Genomic DNA, 17,733 nt, shown 5'->3' on the forward strand with positions numbered 1-17,733 from the left:
GAAGACAGGTTTAGATAAAGGATCTGGATCGGCGCAGGCTGGGAGGGCCGAAGGGCCTGTTCCTGTGCTGTGATTTTCTTTGTTCTTTGTATCACATCAAAGGGCAGTACGGTAGCACAGTGGTTAGCACTGTTGCTTCACAGCGCCAGGGTCTCAGGTTCGATTCCCGGCTTGGGTCACTGTCTGTGTGGAGTCTGCACGTTCTCCCCGTGTCTGCGTGGGTTTCCTCCGGTTTCCTCCCACAAGTCCCGAAAGACGGGCTGTTAAGTGAATTGGACATTTTGAATTCTCCCTCGGTGTACCCGAACAGATGCCGGAGTGTGGCGACTAGGGGCTTTTCACAGTAACTTCATTGCAGTGTTAATGTAAGCCTGCTTGTGACAATAATATAGATTATTATTATGACATCTCTGTGTGTTTTATTCTTTCGGGCTTTCTCTAGTCCACTCTTTTGAAATCTCTGTTTCTCTATCCTTTCTCCTTGTGTCTGTTTGTCTCTTTCCCCCTCTCTATCTCTGTTTGCTCTATTTTCAAAGTATCTCTGTGCAATTCTCTCTCCCTCTCTTTTGTTACCCGTTTTCCTTCCCCCCCTCAGTCTGTCAATCTGCCTCTCTCTCCCTCCTCTCCCTCTCTCTCCCTCCTCTCCCTCCTCTCCCTGTCTCTCCCTCCTCTCCCTGTCTCTCCCTCCTCTCCCTGTCTCTCCCTCCTCTCCCTGTCTCTCCCTCCTCTCCCTGTCTCTTCCTCCTCTCCCTGTCTCTCCCTCCTCTCCCTGTCTCTGCCTGTCTCGCCCTCCTCTCCCTCTCTCTCCCTCTTTCTCCCTCCTCTCCCTGTCGTTCACTCCTCCCTCTCTCTCCCTCCTCTCCCTCTCTCTCCCTCTCCCTTTCCCTCGCTCTCTCTCCCTCCTCTCCCTATCTCTCCCTGTCTCTCCCCCCCCCCCCTCTCTCTCTCTCTCCCTCATCTCCCCCTCTGTCCCTCCTCTCCATGTCTCTATCAAGCTCTGGTCCTGTAACAAGCTGAGAGTGAAATGGGACTGCCCAAGGCAAGTGGGCTGGCTTGAAAGAGGATTAGTGGGACAGAGACAGGAAACATTCCACTTCCTTTACCAGGAGCTGTGGAATTGAGCCGAAGGCCACCGAGACAGCCGTCACTGCCTTCGACAGAAGGTCCATTTTTCTGAGGAAAAGCTCGAAAGCAACACGGGGACATGTCCTGAGAAAAACCGAGAGGGAAACGTGGGAATTCTAAAGGAGTGGAACAGAGATTCTAATCAAACCAACTGAGGATTAAATTCATCTTTCTATTAACAGTGGCAGATTCCATTTACTGACAAAGTGGGGTCGACAATGAAAATGGGTAAGAACACAAATTAATTTAATCGTTGAAGTGACTTTTCACTGAGTTGAAGTGAGAGGTGTTTAAAATTTGGAATCTGTCTTTTGTTGGGCTGTCACCTGTTTAATCGAATTGGCAGCAGACGTCATCAAAATTTCTAACGGATTTATTCAAAGTAATGTTTAAGGGTCACATTCCCACTTTTTTCAAAGATCGGATTTGTTTTGTATCAACAGTATATTGATGTAAAGTGTCGAGGGTTAGGGCGGCACGGTGGCGCAGCGGTTAGCACTGCTGCCTCAAGGCGCCGAGGACCCGGTTCGATCCCGGCTCTGGGTCACTGTCCGTGTGGAATTTGCACATTCTCCCCGTGTCTGCGTGGGTTTCGCCCCCACAACCCAAAGATGTGCAGGGTAGGTGGATTGGCCTCGCTAAATTGCCCCTTTATTGGTAAAAAAAAGAATTGGATACTCTAAATTTATTTTTAAAAGTGTCGCGGGTTTGTGGAATAGCACAGGGCTACATCGCTGGCTTCGAAAGCAGACCCAGGCAGGCCAGCAGCACGGGTTCAATTCCCATAACAGCCTCCCCGAACAGGCGCCGGAATGTGGCGACTAGGGGCGTTTCACAGTAACTTCATTTGAAGCCTACTTGTGGCAATAAGCGATTTACATTCATGAATAGGATTACACATGAATTAGGAGCAGGAGGAGGCTATTCGACCCACTGAGCCTGCTCCACCATTCAATAAGATCATGGATAGTCTGTCTGTAGCCTCAACCCCACATTCCTGCCGACCTCCCGATAACCTTTCACCCCCTGGTTAATCAAGAATCTACCCAGATCGGCCTGAAAAATATTCAAAGATTCTGCTACCACTGCCTTCGGAGGAAGAGACTTCCAGAGACTCACCACCCTCAGAAAAAAAAACATTTCTCCTCAATATCTCTGTCTTAAATGGACGACCCCTTATTTTCAAGCTGTGATCCCTAGTTCCAGATTTTCCGACAAGAGAAAACATTCTCTCCGCATCCACCCTCAGAATCTCAGAGTCTCCTCTTACTCGTCTAAACTCCAGCGGATACAAACCCAACCTCTCTAACCTTTCCGTAGAAGACAACTTGCTCATTCCAGGTATTAGTTTAATAATAAAAGCGGAAAATACTGGATAATTCAGCAGTTCTGCATCATCGGTGGAGAGAGAAACAGTTAACTTTCTGGATCAAAATGATCCTTCCATCTCTGTACCTCTCTCCACAGATGCTGCCAGACCTGCTGAGTTTATCCAGCATTTACTGTATTTATTTCAGATTTCCAGCGCCTGCAGTACTTTGCTTTCATTAACCTATTAAACCTTCATTGAACTGCTTCTAATGCACTGAACTGCTTCTAATGCATTTGCAATAAGGAGACCAATACTGTCCACAATACTCCAGTATTGGCCTCACCAGCTCTGGACATCCAAAGCATTACCACCCTATTTTTGTAATCAAATCCCCTCACTTAAGGGCTGGTTTAGCTCAGTGAGCTAGACAGCTGGTTTGTGATGCACAACAAATCCCGCAGCGTGGGTTTAATTCCCGTACCAGCTTTCCCGTACCAGCTTACCCGAACAGGCGCTGGAATGTTGCGACCAAGGGCTTTTCACAGTAGCTTCATACTTGTGACAATAAAGGGTTATTATTAAAAACAGAACATTCTATTAACTTTCCTAATTACTTGCTGTATCTGTGTATCAGTCTTTTGTAATTCATGCACTCGGGCGCGCAGATCCCTCTGAGTCTCAAAGCCCTGCAATCTCTCACCGTTTACATAATAAACCTTTTTATTCTTCCTGCCAAAATGGACAATTTCACATTTTCCCACATTATACTCCATTTGCCAGATTTGTGCCCAACTCACTTAACCTACCAATGTCCCTTTGCAGCCTCCTTATTTCCTCTTCACAACTTACTTTCCTTTTAATCACCTCAATCGTCACTCACCCATTAAAACCAGACAGGGTCTCTGATGGGGTGAACTGATACCAAGGTGCCTGGGTTTGATCTTGCAAGAATGGTAATTCTATGCCAGGTTCAGACACCTAGTCCCCAAGGGTTGGCAGTGTGTTATGGGCCAGGGTTTAGCGACTCCAAAATATGTTATGGAGTTCATCTGACCAATAACTGCTTGTTGAATTTGGCTAGGATGGACCTCTTAGGTGCTTTTAATTAAAAAACCAGCTTTATTCTAAGGATTTAGTTAACATTTGTATAAACACTCACAGCAAGAACTTTTATCAACTACAAACATAAGGACCCCGTACAGCTACAGTAATCTATGTATAACCTTTAATGAGTTCCCCCTTTAACTGTTCCAATTCAGTAACAAAATCCAAGTAAAACCAGAAACCCCTTTTCAAAGGCGTGGCCCAGCACACGGCATTCTGACTGGTATAAGACTTGTTATTGATACTCTGTTCCCCTTTTCAAACAGCAGATTTGAATTCCTTCCAGAACGCAATTATCTCTTTTAAGTTTCCAAGTAATCTGGAAACAGCTTTTAAAATGAAAATAGAGAAAAACACTTCTTTCAACTGTACAGCTCAAACCCGTCCAAAACTCAAAGCGAAAGTAAAAACTCACAGAGCCACAGCTCAGCTCCACCCATACAATGACATCACTGAAGCCATGTGACAAGACGAAAGCCTTTATTAAAGGGACACTCCCATGTCCAGGACAATGCTGATCATTGACCATCCTGCCTGGCTCATTATTGGCTCTGGATACCGTTGTTACCTAATGTCCTACTGGATTGCGTCATTCTGCGTGGACAGTTGGTGTGACGTTGATCCGCCCGTAAACGATGTTGATTTCACTGGTATCTCTCGAGCTGCACTGCCCGATGCCGTCTGCCAGATGATCCAGCAAACCAAGATCCCAACTGAGGGAAGGGCTCTTTCCTTCACATCAGTTAGAATCATAGAATCCCTACAGTGCAGAAGGGAGCCTTTCGGGCCCATCGAGTCTGCACCGACCCTCCGAAAGATCACCCCATTCCCGCAACCCCACCTAACCGTTGGACGCCAATCCATCTAATCTGCACATCTTTGGGAGGAAACCGGAGCACCCGGAGGAAACCCACGCAGACACGGGGAGAACGTGCAAACTCCACACAAACAATCACAAGAATCGAGCCAGACAAACCTCCAGTGAGAGATTTCACTGTAAAATTGATGTTGATTTCAATGGTGATCTACGCTTGGAGGGTATTCAACATGCCAATTAACTCAATCAGATACTTTATTCACCCCTGCTGCAGAGTCTCAGGGTGGGGTGGGGGCTCAAGTGATGAATTGCAGAATTGCGAGCAGTAAACGTCGAGGTGGGGATTGGTGGGGGTGGGTGCAGTAAATATTCTGACATTCCGGGAGGTTTACCTGTGACTTCACTGTCACCAACATTGTTGCAGTCGACACTCGAGCAAAGTGGGTTCAGACGACAGAGTTACTGAGTGATGTGGTGTTGACAGTGCCTCGCGAATGATGCATGTCTGACTGAGGCTTCGACACCTTGGATGGTTCCTTGTTGAATACTGTGGCGTTCAGTAAAGGTGAAGCTCACGGCTCTAGAATTCTCGGCCCAAACAGCAATTGTCCCTTTGAGGAGCTTGGGTGAAGGGTCAGAGTTCACAATGATGGGCCCACAAGCGCGAGGAGATGACTGCGTAAATCCAGCAGTTTGGCAACACTACGTTTTTCTCAAAAGACTCGAGATCTCGGGGTTAAAGGGAAGGCCAGGGGAGGTAAAGCATTAATTTTCTGGAAGCAATGAGTCGGAGTAAAGAGATTTCAACACTGAGGGATTGGGACGAGGCACAAAATACGAAGTGGGGAGTTAGGACAGAAGAGCGACATCCAGGATAGCAAAAGAATATAGAGAAATAAAGAGTGTGTGATTGGTGGGGGGGGGTGATGTTGCGATTGAAAACCTAAATGCAGGGGGTAATATAAAGGGTTCACAGGTGGGCTGTGCTAATGTACAAGGTGGATGATGATGCACCACTGACATTAGTTAGTCATGTGTTAGACTGTCAAGAGAGAAAAGTTGGAGTCCATGCCTAAGAGCTACATGTCTACTCTGCAACCTGTTTTGATGTAATAATAATATTCAAGTGTTAAGCAGCTACCAGAGTCTGTCTAAGAATCAAGTCCCATGGGCCCAAGACAGGAGAACCTAACTGCAGGACAGCAGAGGAAGATCACAACATTGATGACTAATTTAGATCATTCTCTCTCACAGGGAGAACTGTTTCCTACCCTGGGTTATAAAGGTTTGTAGACAGCGTAACAGGCAATGGGTAACACTGGACTTTCCCATGAGTATCCCAGGACCATTGCTCCCAGTTACCTCTGTGTTGCTTTTAGGGGTTTGACCTTCAGCACTGCCACATCTAAACCTGGCTTCACCCAAACTGGGGCTGAGAGACTTGCAGTAAGCAACGGAAACCCAGTCTGGGTCTTTCCCCAGCAGACATCAGTTGATGAAATGTCCAAACTAGGCTCTAATTGTCTGGAGCTAAAGGGGAGGAATTTCACAGAGTGTTTCTCTTTCCTTATTGACTCTGGGTCATTTCTGGTTTTTTTTGTCTCTTCCAATGGATCATGTGACTGATGACAGGTTGGGGGAAGGGAAGTGGGTGGGGGGGTGAGATTAGTGACAGGAGGTGTGAAGGGGATTTGGCAACGGGATTTACATATCACCAGCCGTCATGATGTTATGGGTCAGGCTTGATGGAATATGCCCCATCCATCATTTTGACATGTTTCTATTCCCACAAATATATATTCACAAAATTGAATTCAAGGCCCTTATTAGATACTGTCACAGTTGCGATTGGTACAACGCAGTTTTATTCCATTAAACTATTTATACATCAGACTTGGTACTCAGCACGTTGTGACGGTGTGAGTGTCTTGCTATGAGGTCCTGGCCCTGTGCCGTCTCCAGATGGACTGCCCAGGAAGTGTTGTGTTTCTTGTTTTATACTGTGTCTGCTCTTGTCTGTGATTGGCTGTCGTGTTATGTGTGTTAATTGGTCCATTGGTCTATCTATCATTATGCATGTGTTATGATGTATGTTTGAATATCATGACAGATACTTAACCTAACTTTCTGTAATTGGTAATGGGATAAAAGTATCTCTCAGCTTTCGTTGTTTTGAAGCGAAGGATAAAGAAGCTGTGATATTAAACTGCAGAGACTCCCTCGTGTCAATGCATCAGCAATTGCATGCTTTGGAAATCACATTGTTAAACAATTGCATTGTTAAAGACAGGTCACGATCAAATTGGCTCAACCTCCTAAATAGCGGGCACAGTTCGGGGGAAACCATAAGGATTTTTTGTAAACTTACTGAGCCGTATGAAGAATAAACTTGCTGAAGGTAAAACACAAGCTGCTGTATTATTGCTCCACCATATACTATAATCGATCTTAACAACCCGTGTTATTTCTGTATCTTTTCAGGCTGATCAGAGCCAACTGACCGTCCACCAACTGCTGATACAAGTGAAGATAAGGCACTGCTGTCATGCAGGAAACGTGGTAGCCATTTTACGCACAGCAAGATTCCACAAACAGCAATGAGATAATGACCAGATAATCTGCTTCTTTTCCCGATGTTGATTGAAGGATAAATATTGGCCCCTGGACACCAGGCGCCAACACCCCCTCCAGTGCCATGGGATCTGTTGCATCCCCCCCACAGTGGGCAGATAGGGCCTCAATTTGATGTTTCATCCGAAGGACAAAAGCTCCAACAATGCAGCCCTCGCTCCGTACTGGACTGGAGTGTCAGCTTAGAATTTTGTACTTGAGCTCTGGAGTGGGCGTTGAACCCAAAACGTTGGAATTCTGAGGCGCGATTGTGGCGGTAATCTTTTATTCTGTCCTAAACAATAAGTTATTTCTGTTTTCCAAGGGATTACTATTGACCAACCAGCCACGCTGACTTACTGAGCATTAATCTCCCTACAGACGAAACTGATGATAAGGCTTGTCTTCGCAGAGTCGCAGATCACCACGGAGCTGAGTGAACGAGTGAAAGAATCCATTTTGAATTTAATGTTTCCACCGTTACATCAACAATGAGCAATCTTCAGAGCTTGACCTCAGAAACGTTGGGATCCAATAGCAGTGGACAACCGCAACAATTTCTGGCAACCACGGCTACCCAGGCAATTCTATATCTGCTCATCTTAATCATTGCTCTTCCATTGAACACCCTGGTCCTCGTGTTGGTCTACAAATGTCGACCTTTGAGAAGCATCCCTAATATGTTTGTGGTATCCCTGGCCCTGGCTGATTTCCTCATTGCTCTTTTAGGCCTGCCGGTCATCATCGTAGCAACCAGCGCCCAGAGTTGGCCATTTGGTGGGACCTTGTGCCAAACCTCGGGCTTCCTCACCTTCTCGCTGAGGAACGCCTCCATCCTGTCGGTGGCCGGGATTGCGGTTGACAGGTATTATGTTATCGCAAGGCCGTTTATACTCACCATAACAAGGGACAGCGCGAGGAAGATGATCGGATTCTTGTGGTGGAGCAGCCTGGTCTGTGGAGTCCCACCACTTTTCGGCCTCGGCCTCTACAAGTTCTCCCCTACAAGGTGTTTGTGTGACTACAGCTGGTCTGACGGAGGCTCCAGTCTGGCTTATGGGATCTACCTTTTCATTTGGATCTATTTGATGTCTTTGCTAGTGGTCGCCATCTCCTATTACCTCATATACCGGGTCACCCGTGACCATGTGAAGCACAAAACCCAGCGTTTCACCAGTAACGTGTCTCCTGAGCAGGAAGGGAGTTCCATCCCGATGGAACTGAGATCCTTCAGACTATTGCAGTCAAGCCTTTCCCGAAAATGGGCCAGCTTCATATCTTCCAACTCGACCTTTAACTTCAACGCAAGTAGCACGTCTGCCATAGCAATGGAGTCAAAAACGACCAAAACCATCGCTGCTGTGTTAACCGCCCATGTTGTGACCTGGATGCCCTACTTCATTTTGAACTTTCACCCTGGCTGTATGTCCGGCAGAAAGGTTCCCAGGATGTTGGATTTCCTGGCAACCTGGCTGACGTTTGTGAACTGTGCTCTGAACCCGGTAGTCTACGCTCTCCTGAACCGTCAATTCAGGCGCTGCCTGAAGGAGAACATTTGCCTGTGGTTCGGGGTCTCCGTGCTCCAGGCTTCAGAAGGGGTCCCAGGACCAGCTGTCGTTGCCCAGAAAAGGGGCATCAGCGAGAAGCAAACAGACAATGGAAATGGCCCGGCTCCTCTCTCTGTCACTCGAGGTAATGTCACCTTCCCCTTTCTTTCATTCTGAGCTTGGGCCTGGAGAGGAAATTAACCTTTAGTCTGTTTAAATTTCTAGCACCTGTAGGAAAGCACGAGCATTTGATAAAGGACCACATAACTACTTTGTCCCCAGAATAGAAGCGGAATTAAAGGGACGGTGGTAAATTGGGTGTAACGATAAGTGAGCTTTGGCTCCTTCGGAAGCCAAATGGAATTTTGTTTATTGCAAGGGGGATGGAACAAACAGTAGACATGTTTTGCAACAGTTGTACAGAGCGTTGGTGCGACCACATCTGGAGTCCTGTGTATACTTTTGGTCCCCTGAATTAAGAAATAATATAAATGCATTAGAAGCAGTTCAGAGAAGGTTCAGGACTGATACCTGGGATGGGGGTTTGTGGTGGGTGGGGTGTCTTACGAGGAAAGGTGAGAGAGGCTGGGCATGTATCCATTGGAGTTTAGGAGATTGAGATATGAACTTGTATTAAATTAATTTATGGGATGTGGGAGTCGCTGGATAGACCAGCATTTATTGCCCATCCCTTGTTGCCCTTCAGAAGGTGGTGGTGAGCTGCCGTTTTGAGCCGCTGCAATCCCTGCGGTGTAGGTACACCCACTGTGCTGTTAGGGAGGGAGTTCCAGGATGTTGCCCCAGCGACAGTGAAGGAACGGCCGATATATTTCCAAGTCAGGATGGTGAGTGAGTTGGAGGGGAACCTCCAGGTGGCGGGGTTCCCAGGTATCTGCTGCTCTTGTCCTTCTAGATAGAACATACAGTGCAGAAGGAGGCCATTCGGCCCATCGAGTCTGCACTGACCCACTTAAGCCCTATCCCTGTAACCCAATAACCCCTCCTAACCTTTTTTTGTCACTAAGGGCAATTTATTATGGCCAATCCACCTAACCTGCTCGTCTTTGGACTGTGGGAGGAAACCGGAGCACCCAGAGGAAACCCACGCAGACACGGGGAGAACGTGCAGACTCTGCACAGACAGTGACCCAGCGGGGAATCGAACCTGGGACCCTGGCGCTGTGAAACCACAGTGCTAATCACTTGTGCTACCGTGCTGCCCTGGTAGTGGTCGTGGGTTTGGAAGGTGCTGTCTAAGGAACCTTAGTGAATTACTGCAGTGCATCTTGTAGATGGTACACACGGCTGCCACTGTGCGTCAGTGGTGGAGGGATTGAATGTTTGTGGAAGGAGGAGCAAGCAAGCGGCTGCTTTGTCCTGAATGCTGTCGAGCTTCTTGAGTGTTGTTGGAGCTGCACTCATCCAGGCAAGTGGAGAGTATTCCATCACACTCCTGACTTGTGCCTTGGAGATGGTGGACAGGCTTTGAGGAGTCAGGAAGTGAGTTACTCGCTGTAGGATCCCCAGCCTCTGACCTTTCTGGTCGCCACAGTATTAATATGGCTAGTCCAGTTCAGTTTCTGATCAATGAAAACCTCCAGGTTGTTGATTGTGGGGGATTCAGCGACAGTAATGTCATTGAATGTCAAGGGGCGATGGTTAGATCCTCTCTTGTAGGAGATGGCCATTGCCTAGCACTTGTCAGCCCCGAGCCTGGCTATTGTCTAGGTCTTGCTGCATTTAGACATGGACTGCGTCAGTATCTGAGGAGTCGCGAATGGTGCTGAACATTGTGCAGTCATCTGCAAACATCCCCAATTCTGACCTTATGATGGAAGGGAGGTCGTTGATGAAGCAGCTGAAGATGGTTGGGCCTCGGACACGACCCTGAGGAACTCCTGCAGTGAAAGTCCTGGAGCTGAGATGATTGACCTCCAACCATCACAACTATCTTCCTTTGTGCCGGGTATGACCCCAGCCAGCGGAGAGTTTTCCTCCTGACTCCCATTGATTCCAGTTTAGCTCGGACTCCTTGATGCAACACTCCGTAAAACGCTGCCTTGATGTCGAGGGCAGTCACTCTCACCTCACCTCTGATGAACTTCGTGAAACATAGAAGATCCTGTGGGTATTTGACAGGGTGGATGCTGATTGAATGTTTCCCCCTTTGGGGAACAATTTAAAAATAAGGATCTCCCATTTAAGACTAAGTTGTTTCTCTCAGAAGGTTGGGAATCTTTGGAACTCTATTCAGCAGAGAGTGTTGGGGGCAGAGGTGTTGTATATTTTTAAGGCAGAGGTTCAGAGATTCTTCACTAACAAGGGAGTCAAAGGCTTTCGGGGCCAAGGAACGTGGCGTTGAGGTCACACTCAGATTATCTGTAATCTTATTGAATGGCAGAGCAGGCTCGAGGGGCTGAATGGCCTACTCCGCTCCTAATTCACACGCTCCTACTTCTTGAGTGAGAGGGTTAGGGTTCAAGCCCCCATCTAGACATTTCCGGGAAGTGGAGACTTGAACTTTGGTTCAGAATTACGAATTGAAATACAGCGGGGTGGGTTTGCTCCTTGGCTGAATTGGATTGGATTGGATTGGATTGGATTGGCTGTGGATGACTTTTCTGTAAATGTCTAACCAGCCCCTGCCCAGCATCAGATGGTAGAATGTGGTCACACCCAAGGTGCAGGCAGAGAAATGGGTGACCACCAGAAAGGGCAGGCAGTCAGTGCAGGAATCCCCTGTGGTTGTCCCCCTCTCGAACAGGTATACCCCTCTGAATACTGTCGGGGGGGATAACCTATCAGGGGAAAACAGCAGCAGCCAGAGCAGTGGCACCACGGCTGGCTCTGATGTTCAGAAGGGAGGGTCAAAGCGCAGAAGAGCAATAATAATAGGGGACTCTATAGTCAGGGGCACAGATAGGCGCTTCTGTGGACGTGAAAGAGACTCCAGGATGGTATGTTGCCTCCCTGGTGCCAGGGTCCAGGATGTCTCTGAACGGGTAGAGGGCATCCAGAAGGGGGAGGGCAAACAGGCAGAGGTCGTTGTACACATTGGTACTAACGACATAGGCAGGAAAGGGCATGAGGTTCTGCAGCAGGAGTTCAGGGAGCTAGGCAGAAAGTTAAAAGACAGGACCTCTAGGGTTGTAATCTCGGGATTACTCCCTGTGCCACGTGCCAGTGAGGCTAGAAATAGGAAGATAGAGCAGCTGAACACGTGGCTAAACAGCTGGTGTAGGAGGGAGGGTTTCTGTTATCTGGACCACTGGGAGCTCTTCCGGGGCAGGTGTGACCTATATAAGGACGGGTTGCATCTAAACTGGAGAGGCATAAATATCCTGGCCGCGAGGTTTGCTAGTGTCACACGGGAGGGTCTAAACTAGTATGGAAGGGGGGTGGGCATGGGAGCAATAGGTCAGAAGGTGAGAGCATTGAGGGAGAACTAGGGAATAGGGACAGTGGGGCTCTGAGGCAGAGCAGACAGGGAGAAGTTGCTGAACACAGTGGGTCTGGTGGCCTGAAGTGCATATGTTTTAATGCAAGAAGTATTACGGGTAAGGCAGATGAACTTAGAGCTTGGATTAGTACTTGGAACTATGATGTTGCCATTACAGAGACCCGGTTGAGGGAAGGGCAGGATTGGCAGCTAAACGTTCCAGGATTTAGATGTTTCAGGCGGGATAGAGGGGGATGTAAAAGGGGTGGCGGAGTTGCGCTACTGGTTAGGGAGGATATCACAGCTTTACTACGGGAGGACACCTCAGAGGGCAGTGAGGCTATATGGGTAGAGATCAGGAATAAGAAGGGTGCAGTCACAATGTTGGGGGTTTACTACAGGCCTCCCAACAGCCAGCGGGAGATAGAGGAGCAGATAGGTAGACAGATTTTGGAAAAGAGTAAAAACAACAGGGTTGTTGTGATGGGAGACTTCAGCTTCCCCAATATTGACTGGGACTCACTTAGTGTCAGGGGCTTAGACGGGGCAGAGTTTGTAAGGAGCATCCAGGAGGGCTTCTTAAAACAATATGTAGACAGTCCAACTAGGGAAGGGGCGGTACTGGACCTGGTATTGGGGAATGAGCCCAGCCAGGTGGTAGAAGTTTCAGTAGGGGAGCATTTCGGGAACAGTGACCACAATTCAGTAAGTTTTAAAGTGCTGGTGGACAAGGATAAGAGTGGTCCTAGGGTGAATGTGCTAAATTGGGGGAAGGCTAATTATAACAATATTAGGCGGGAACTGAAGAACCTAGATTGGGGGCGGATGTTTGAGGGCAAATCAACATCTGACATGTGGGAGCCTTTCAAGTGTCAGTTGAAAGGAATTCAGGACCGGCATGTTCCTGTGAGGAAGAAGGATAAATACGGCAATTTTCGGGAACCTTGGATAACGAGAGATATTGTAGGTCTCGTCAAAAAGAAAAAGGAGGCATTTGTCAGGGCTAAAAGGCTGGGAACAGACGAAGCCTGTGTGGAATATAAGGGAAGTTGGAAGGAACTTAAGCAAGAAGTCAGGAGGGCTAGAAGGAGTCACGAAAAGTCATTGGCAAATAGGGTTAAGGAAAATCCCAAGGCTTTTTACACGTACATAAAAAGCAAGAGGGTAGCCAGGGAAAGGGTTGGCCCACTGAAGGATAGGCAAGGGAATCTATGTGTGGAACCAGAGGAAATGGGCAAGGTACTAAGTGAATACTTTGCATCAGTGTTCACCAAAGAGAAGGAATTGGTAGATGTTGAGTGTGGAGAAAGGTGTGTAGATAGCCTGGGTCACATTGAGATCCAAAAAGACGAGGTGTTGGGCGTCTTAAAAAATATTAAGGTAGATAAGTCCCCAGGGCCTGATGGGATCTATCCCAGAATACTGAAGGAGGCTGGAGAGGACATTGCTGAGGCCTTGACAGAAATCTTTGGATCCTCACTGTCTTCATGTGATGTCCCGGAGGACTGGAGAATAGCCAATGTTGTTCCTCTGTTTAAGAAGGGTAGCAAGGATAATCCCTCATGGTAGACTAGTACAAAAGGTGAAGTCACACGGGATCAGGGGTGAGCTGGCAAGGTGGATACAGAACTGGCTAGGTCATAGAAGGCAGAGAGTAGCAATGGAAGGATGCTTTTCTAATTGGAAGGCTGTGACCAGTGGTGTTCCGCAGGGATCAGTGCTGGGACCTTTGCTGTTTGTAGTATATATAAATAATTTGAAGGAAAATGTAATTGGTCTGATTAGTAAGTTTGCAGACGACACAAAGGTTAGTGGAATTGCGGATAGCGATGAGGACTGTCAGAGGATACAGCAAGATTTAGATTGTTTGGAGACTTGGGCGGAGAGATGGCAGATGGAGTTTAATCCGGACAAATGTGAGGTAATGCATTTTGGAAGGTCTAATGCAGGTAGGGAATATACAGTGAATGGTAGAACCCTCAAGAGTATTGAAAGTCAGAGAGATCTAGGTGTACAGGTCCACAGGTCACTGAAAGGGGCAACACAGGTGGAGAAGGTAGTCAAGAAGGCATACGGCATGCTTGCCTTCATTGGCCGGGGCATTGAGTATAAGAATTGGCAAGTCATGTTGCAGCTGTATAGAACCTTAGTTAGGCCACACTTGGAGTATAGTGTTCAATTCTGGTCGCCACACTACCAGAAGGATGTGGAGGCTTTAGAGAGGGTGCAGAAGAGATTTACCAGAATGTTGCCTGGTATGGAGGGCATTAGCTATGAGGAGCGGTTGAATAAACTCGGTTTATTCTCACTGGAATGACGGAGGTTGAGGGGTGACCTGATAGAGGTCTCCAAAATTATGAGGGGCATAGACAGAGTGGATAGTCAGAGGCTTTTCCCCAGGGTAGAGGGGTCAATTACTAGGGGGCATAGGTTTACGGTGAGAGGGGCAAGGTTTAGAGTAGATGTACGAGGCAAGTTTTTTACACAGGGTAGTGGGTGCCTGGAACTCGCTGCCGGAGGAGGTGGTGGAAGCAGGGACGATAGTGACATTTAAGGGGCATCTTGACAAATGCATGAATAGGATGGGAATAGAGGGATACGGACCCAGGAAGGGTAGAAGATTGTAGTTTAGTCAGGCCGCATGGTCGGCAAGGGCTTGGAGGGCCGAAGGGCCTGTTCCTGTGCTGTACATTTCTTTGTTCTTTGTTGATAGTCCCAGTCATGGGAAAAGGCAGACAATTAATCCTTCCAATGGGCTTCAAGGTGAAGAATGAGAAGACGCAAGGACAACCTGTGTGTGTGAAATGTGGGACGTTGGGTATGGTAGGGTCACCTACATGTGTGATCTTCCCTTCGCACAACTCATGGTCACTGTCTGAGAATGTGGAATGGGGTGAGATATTACAGAGTGGCCAGTAAACGTGAAATCTGGACCTGAGCAGGGAGGCAACATCTTCAGGAGAGGACAGAACTGTCTATTATTCACTGCTCAGACTTCTCTCTCCCATAGCCTCAAACCACGGCCATTGTGCCTATCAGCTTGCTGCTTCCAATGACCCTTTCAAGATGGTAAATCTGGACAGGGATACGTGCCAATTAATCATAGCTTCAATCATGTGAAATTGAAGACAGGGATCTCAATTTCTGGGTCCCTGGAAACTGCAATGTTGTCGCTTCAGGTCTTCAGGTCCCCCTTCGATTTTCGTAAGGCACCATTTGGTTATCATAGCCAACTGGTCCCAGCAAGACGGTCACAGTCGATGCACGATGTAGAACATTGAGAGGAGGAAGGAGAAAGAGCAAGTAACAAAAAGAGACAAACCTCATTTACAGGCAGCACAGTGGTTAGCACTGTTGCTTCACAGCACCAGGGTCCCAGGTTCCATTTGCGGCTTGGATCACTGTCTGTGAGGAGTCTGCACCTTCTCCCCGTGCCTGCGTGGGTTTCCTCCGGGCGCTCCGGTTTCCTCCCACAAGTCCGAAAGACGTGCTTGTTGGGTAATTTGGACACTCTGAATTCTCGCTCTGTGTACCTGAACAGGCGACGAGGGGGTTTTCACAGTAACTTCATTGCAGTGTTAATGCAAGCCTACTTGTGATAATAATAAAGATTATTATTATTAAAAAGAGGGAGTGTGAGAGGCTCTCAGGAAGACAAGGATGCAACAGTGAGAGAGAGGGAACGAGAGCGGGGACAGTGAGAGAAAGTGAGTTGATGAGTGAAAGTGGGGCAGAGAGAGAATGTGTAAGAGGTATGCACAGAGTGAGATATATATATACACAGAGAGCGAGAGAGAGAGAAACATAGAGTAACGGCAGACATCGGGAGATGAGAGAGAAATGGACAGACAGTTGCAGGAAGAGAGGTCAAGCTTTAATTTTCTCTGTGAACTGTGGCCCAGGTAGATTGACCAGCTGGTTACAATATAAAACTGACCGGAATCGCGCTTGTGCATTGGGATTTACAGTGTTCCCTCACTCCTAGCACAAGCTGGTATAGCTGGAAGCTGATTGTGATTTCTTTCTTTTCTCCTGATTATAGAGCTGCAGAGATCAGTATCACCGACATTCCTCGGAGATTCCCCCCTTTACAGAAACCCCCTGGTGAGACCACGTTCGGCTTCCTTCCAGCGGAGAGCTAGTCCTGCTCAGAGACATCCCAGCCACGTCGCCATGTGAAATTGAGACCAGCAAGAAACCTACTCTGCAAGTGGTCAATGGACACCCAGAAAGAGGCAGGGGTCCCCATCAACGGTCAGTGGCCTCCTGGAATGGTCAGTGACCCCTGGCAATGGACAGTGACCACTGGCAATGGTCAGTGACCTCCTGGAATGGTCAGTGACCCCTGGCAATGGACAGTGACCCCTGGCAATGGACAGTGACCCCTGACAGTGGACAGTGACCCCTGACAATGGGCAGTGATTCCTGGAAATGGACAGTGACCCCAGGCAATGGACAGTGATCCCTGGAAATGGACAGTGACCCCAGGCAATGGACAGTGACCCCTGGAAATGGACAGTGATCCCTGGCAATGGGCAGTGACCCCTGGCAATGGGCAGTGATCCCTGGCAATGGACAATGCTCCTTGGCAATGGACAGTGACCCCTGGCAATGGACAGTGGCCCCTGGCAATGGACAGTGACCCCTGGCAATGGACAGTGATCCCTGGCAATGACCATTGACATCTCTCATTGGACTGGACCCCAGCAATGAACGGTTAGCACCAAATCTTGGTTTTCATCTATGAAATATTCACGGATAATTTTAATTTGCAGGCAAAAGGAGATTGTCAATACATGGAAATACAACTTCCCATGTGGATCAATGTGGGATCCACATGGGAAGTGAGCAATTGTCGGTATCTCCCTTTAATTAGCATCAATTCAGTAGTTTCAGGTTCGTCTCATGTTTTATCCAGTTCCCAGTGACTACAGTTAAGGCAAAACATCATTTTCTGTTTTAAATTGAAACTTGTAGAAGAAAAATGTTGGCAAACGCAGAGCTTGCGATCTCATTGGTCTACAAGGCTGATCTTCCAATCCTGAGAACGAATATCAGCGATGCGTGAATGCTAAAATCCAACAGGAACTGGGTAAGAAATACGCCCCTGCCCCGATCAACGTGTGCACTGCAGAACAGCTGGTCAACGCAAAATAAACCTTTGGCTCTCACCGATTTACCAAGGTTATTAAACTTCTTGCAGATTATCGGGAATGTGGACAATGGAGCTCCAGGTATAAGTGAAACCTGGAGTTCAGGCCCCTTAATGTATGAGAAATGAAATCAATTATCCTTGGACTCAAACTCTGAAGTCAGGATTTTGTTGTTAAATATGTCTTGATGTTATAAATCTGTTCACTTGTCATATTCTCTAACATGGGCGAGAATGTCTGGTGCATTTCCCCTTTGACTGAGCTATTTTGAGATGTTGGGTTTCAGACTTCAAGGGTACAGGTGCTTTTGACCACAGCGCCGCCTCTTCCTCAGGAACAGTCAGCCTCCCCCAGTGCAGTGAGTCTTGAGGCTGAGTGTTGTTAAGCTAACAGGCTATGGGGGGGCATCACATTCCCTCGCTGACGTCCAGAGCTGCACTTGTGCAAACAGAGGCATTGAGCGATAGAGGTGTACCGGACAGAAAAGGCCCCTCAGCCCAGCATGTCTGTGCTGGTCAAAATCACTCCCCTACCTAACTATTCGAAACGCACTTCCCAGAACTTGTCTGCCCTGGGATCGCAAGTGCAGGTGATTCCCCCACACAGTGCTGGGGCGGGGGTCTGTG

The 17,733-nt window shown here is 47.8% G+C and overlaps 1 protein-coding gene across 1 annotated transcript; it reads left to right on the forward strand.

The window, feature by feature from the left end:
• Window positions 1-1,065: 1,065 nt before the first annotated feature.
• On the forward strand, window positions 1,066-17,258 carry LOC140404340 (probable G-protein coupled receptor No18). The gene is made up of 3 exons (XM_072492732.1): window positions 1,066-1,353; window positions 6,840-8,660; window positions 15,997-17,258. The coding sequence occupies exons 2-3, from the start codon at window positions 7,460-7,462 to the stop codon at window positions 16,131-16,133; spliced, it is 1,338 nt and encodes a 445-aa protein (XP_072348833.1). The 5' UTR covers window positions 1,066-1,353; window positions 6,840-7,459; the 3' UTR covers window positions 16,134-17,258.
• The last annotated feature ends 475 nt before the right edge of the window (window positions 17,259-17,733 follow it).

Source organism: Scyliorhinus torazame, chromosome 30 (genome assembly GCF_047496885.1).
Source record: "Scyliorhinus torazame isolate Kashiwa2021f chromosome 30, sScyTor2.1, whole genome shotgun sequence".
In the NCBI taxonomy this organism is placed as follows: domain Eukaryota; kingdom Metazoa; phylum Chordata; class Chondrichthyes; order Carcharhiniformes; family Scyliorhinidae; genus Scyliorhinus; species Scyliorhinus torazame.

What these genes read in the sequence shown, in the direction of transcription:
- LOC140404340 (XM_072492732.1), top strand. Translation starts at nt 7,460, where the DNA reads ATGAGCAATCTTCAGAGCTTGACCTCAGAAACGTTGGGATCCAATAGC. An exon ending in TCCTCTCTCTGTCACTCGAG is followed by an intron (nt 8,661 to 15,996) that starts GTAATGTCACCT and finishes TCCTGATTATAG; the next exon opens with AGCTGCAGAGATCAGTATCA.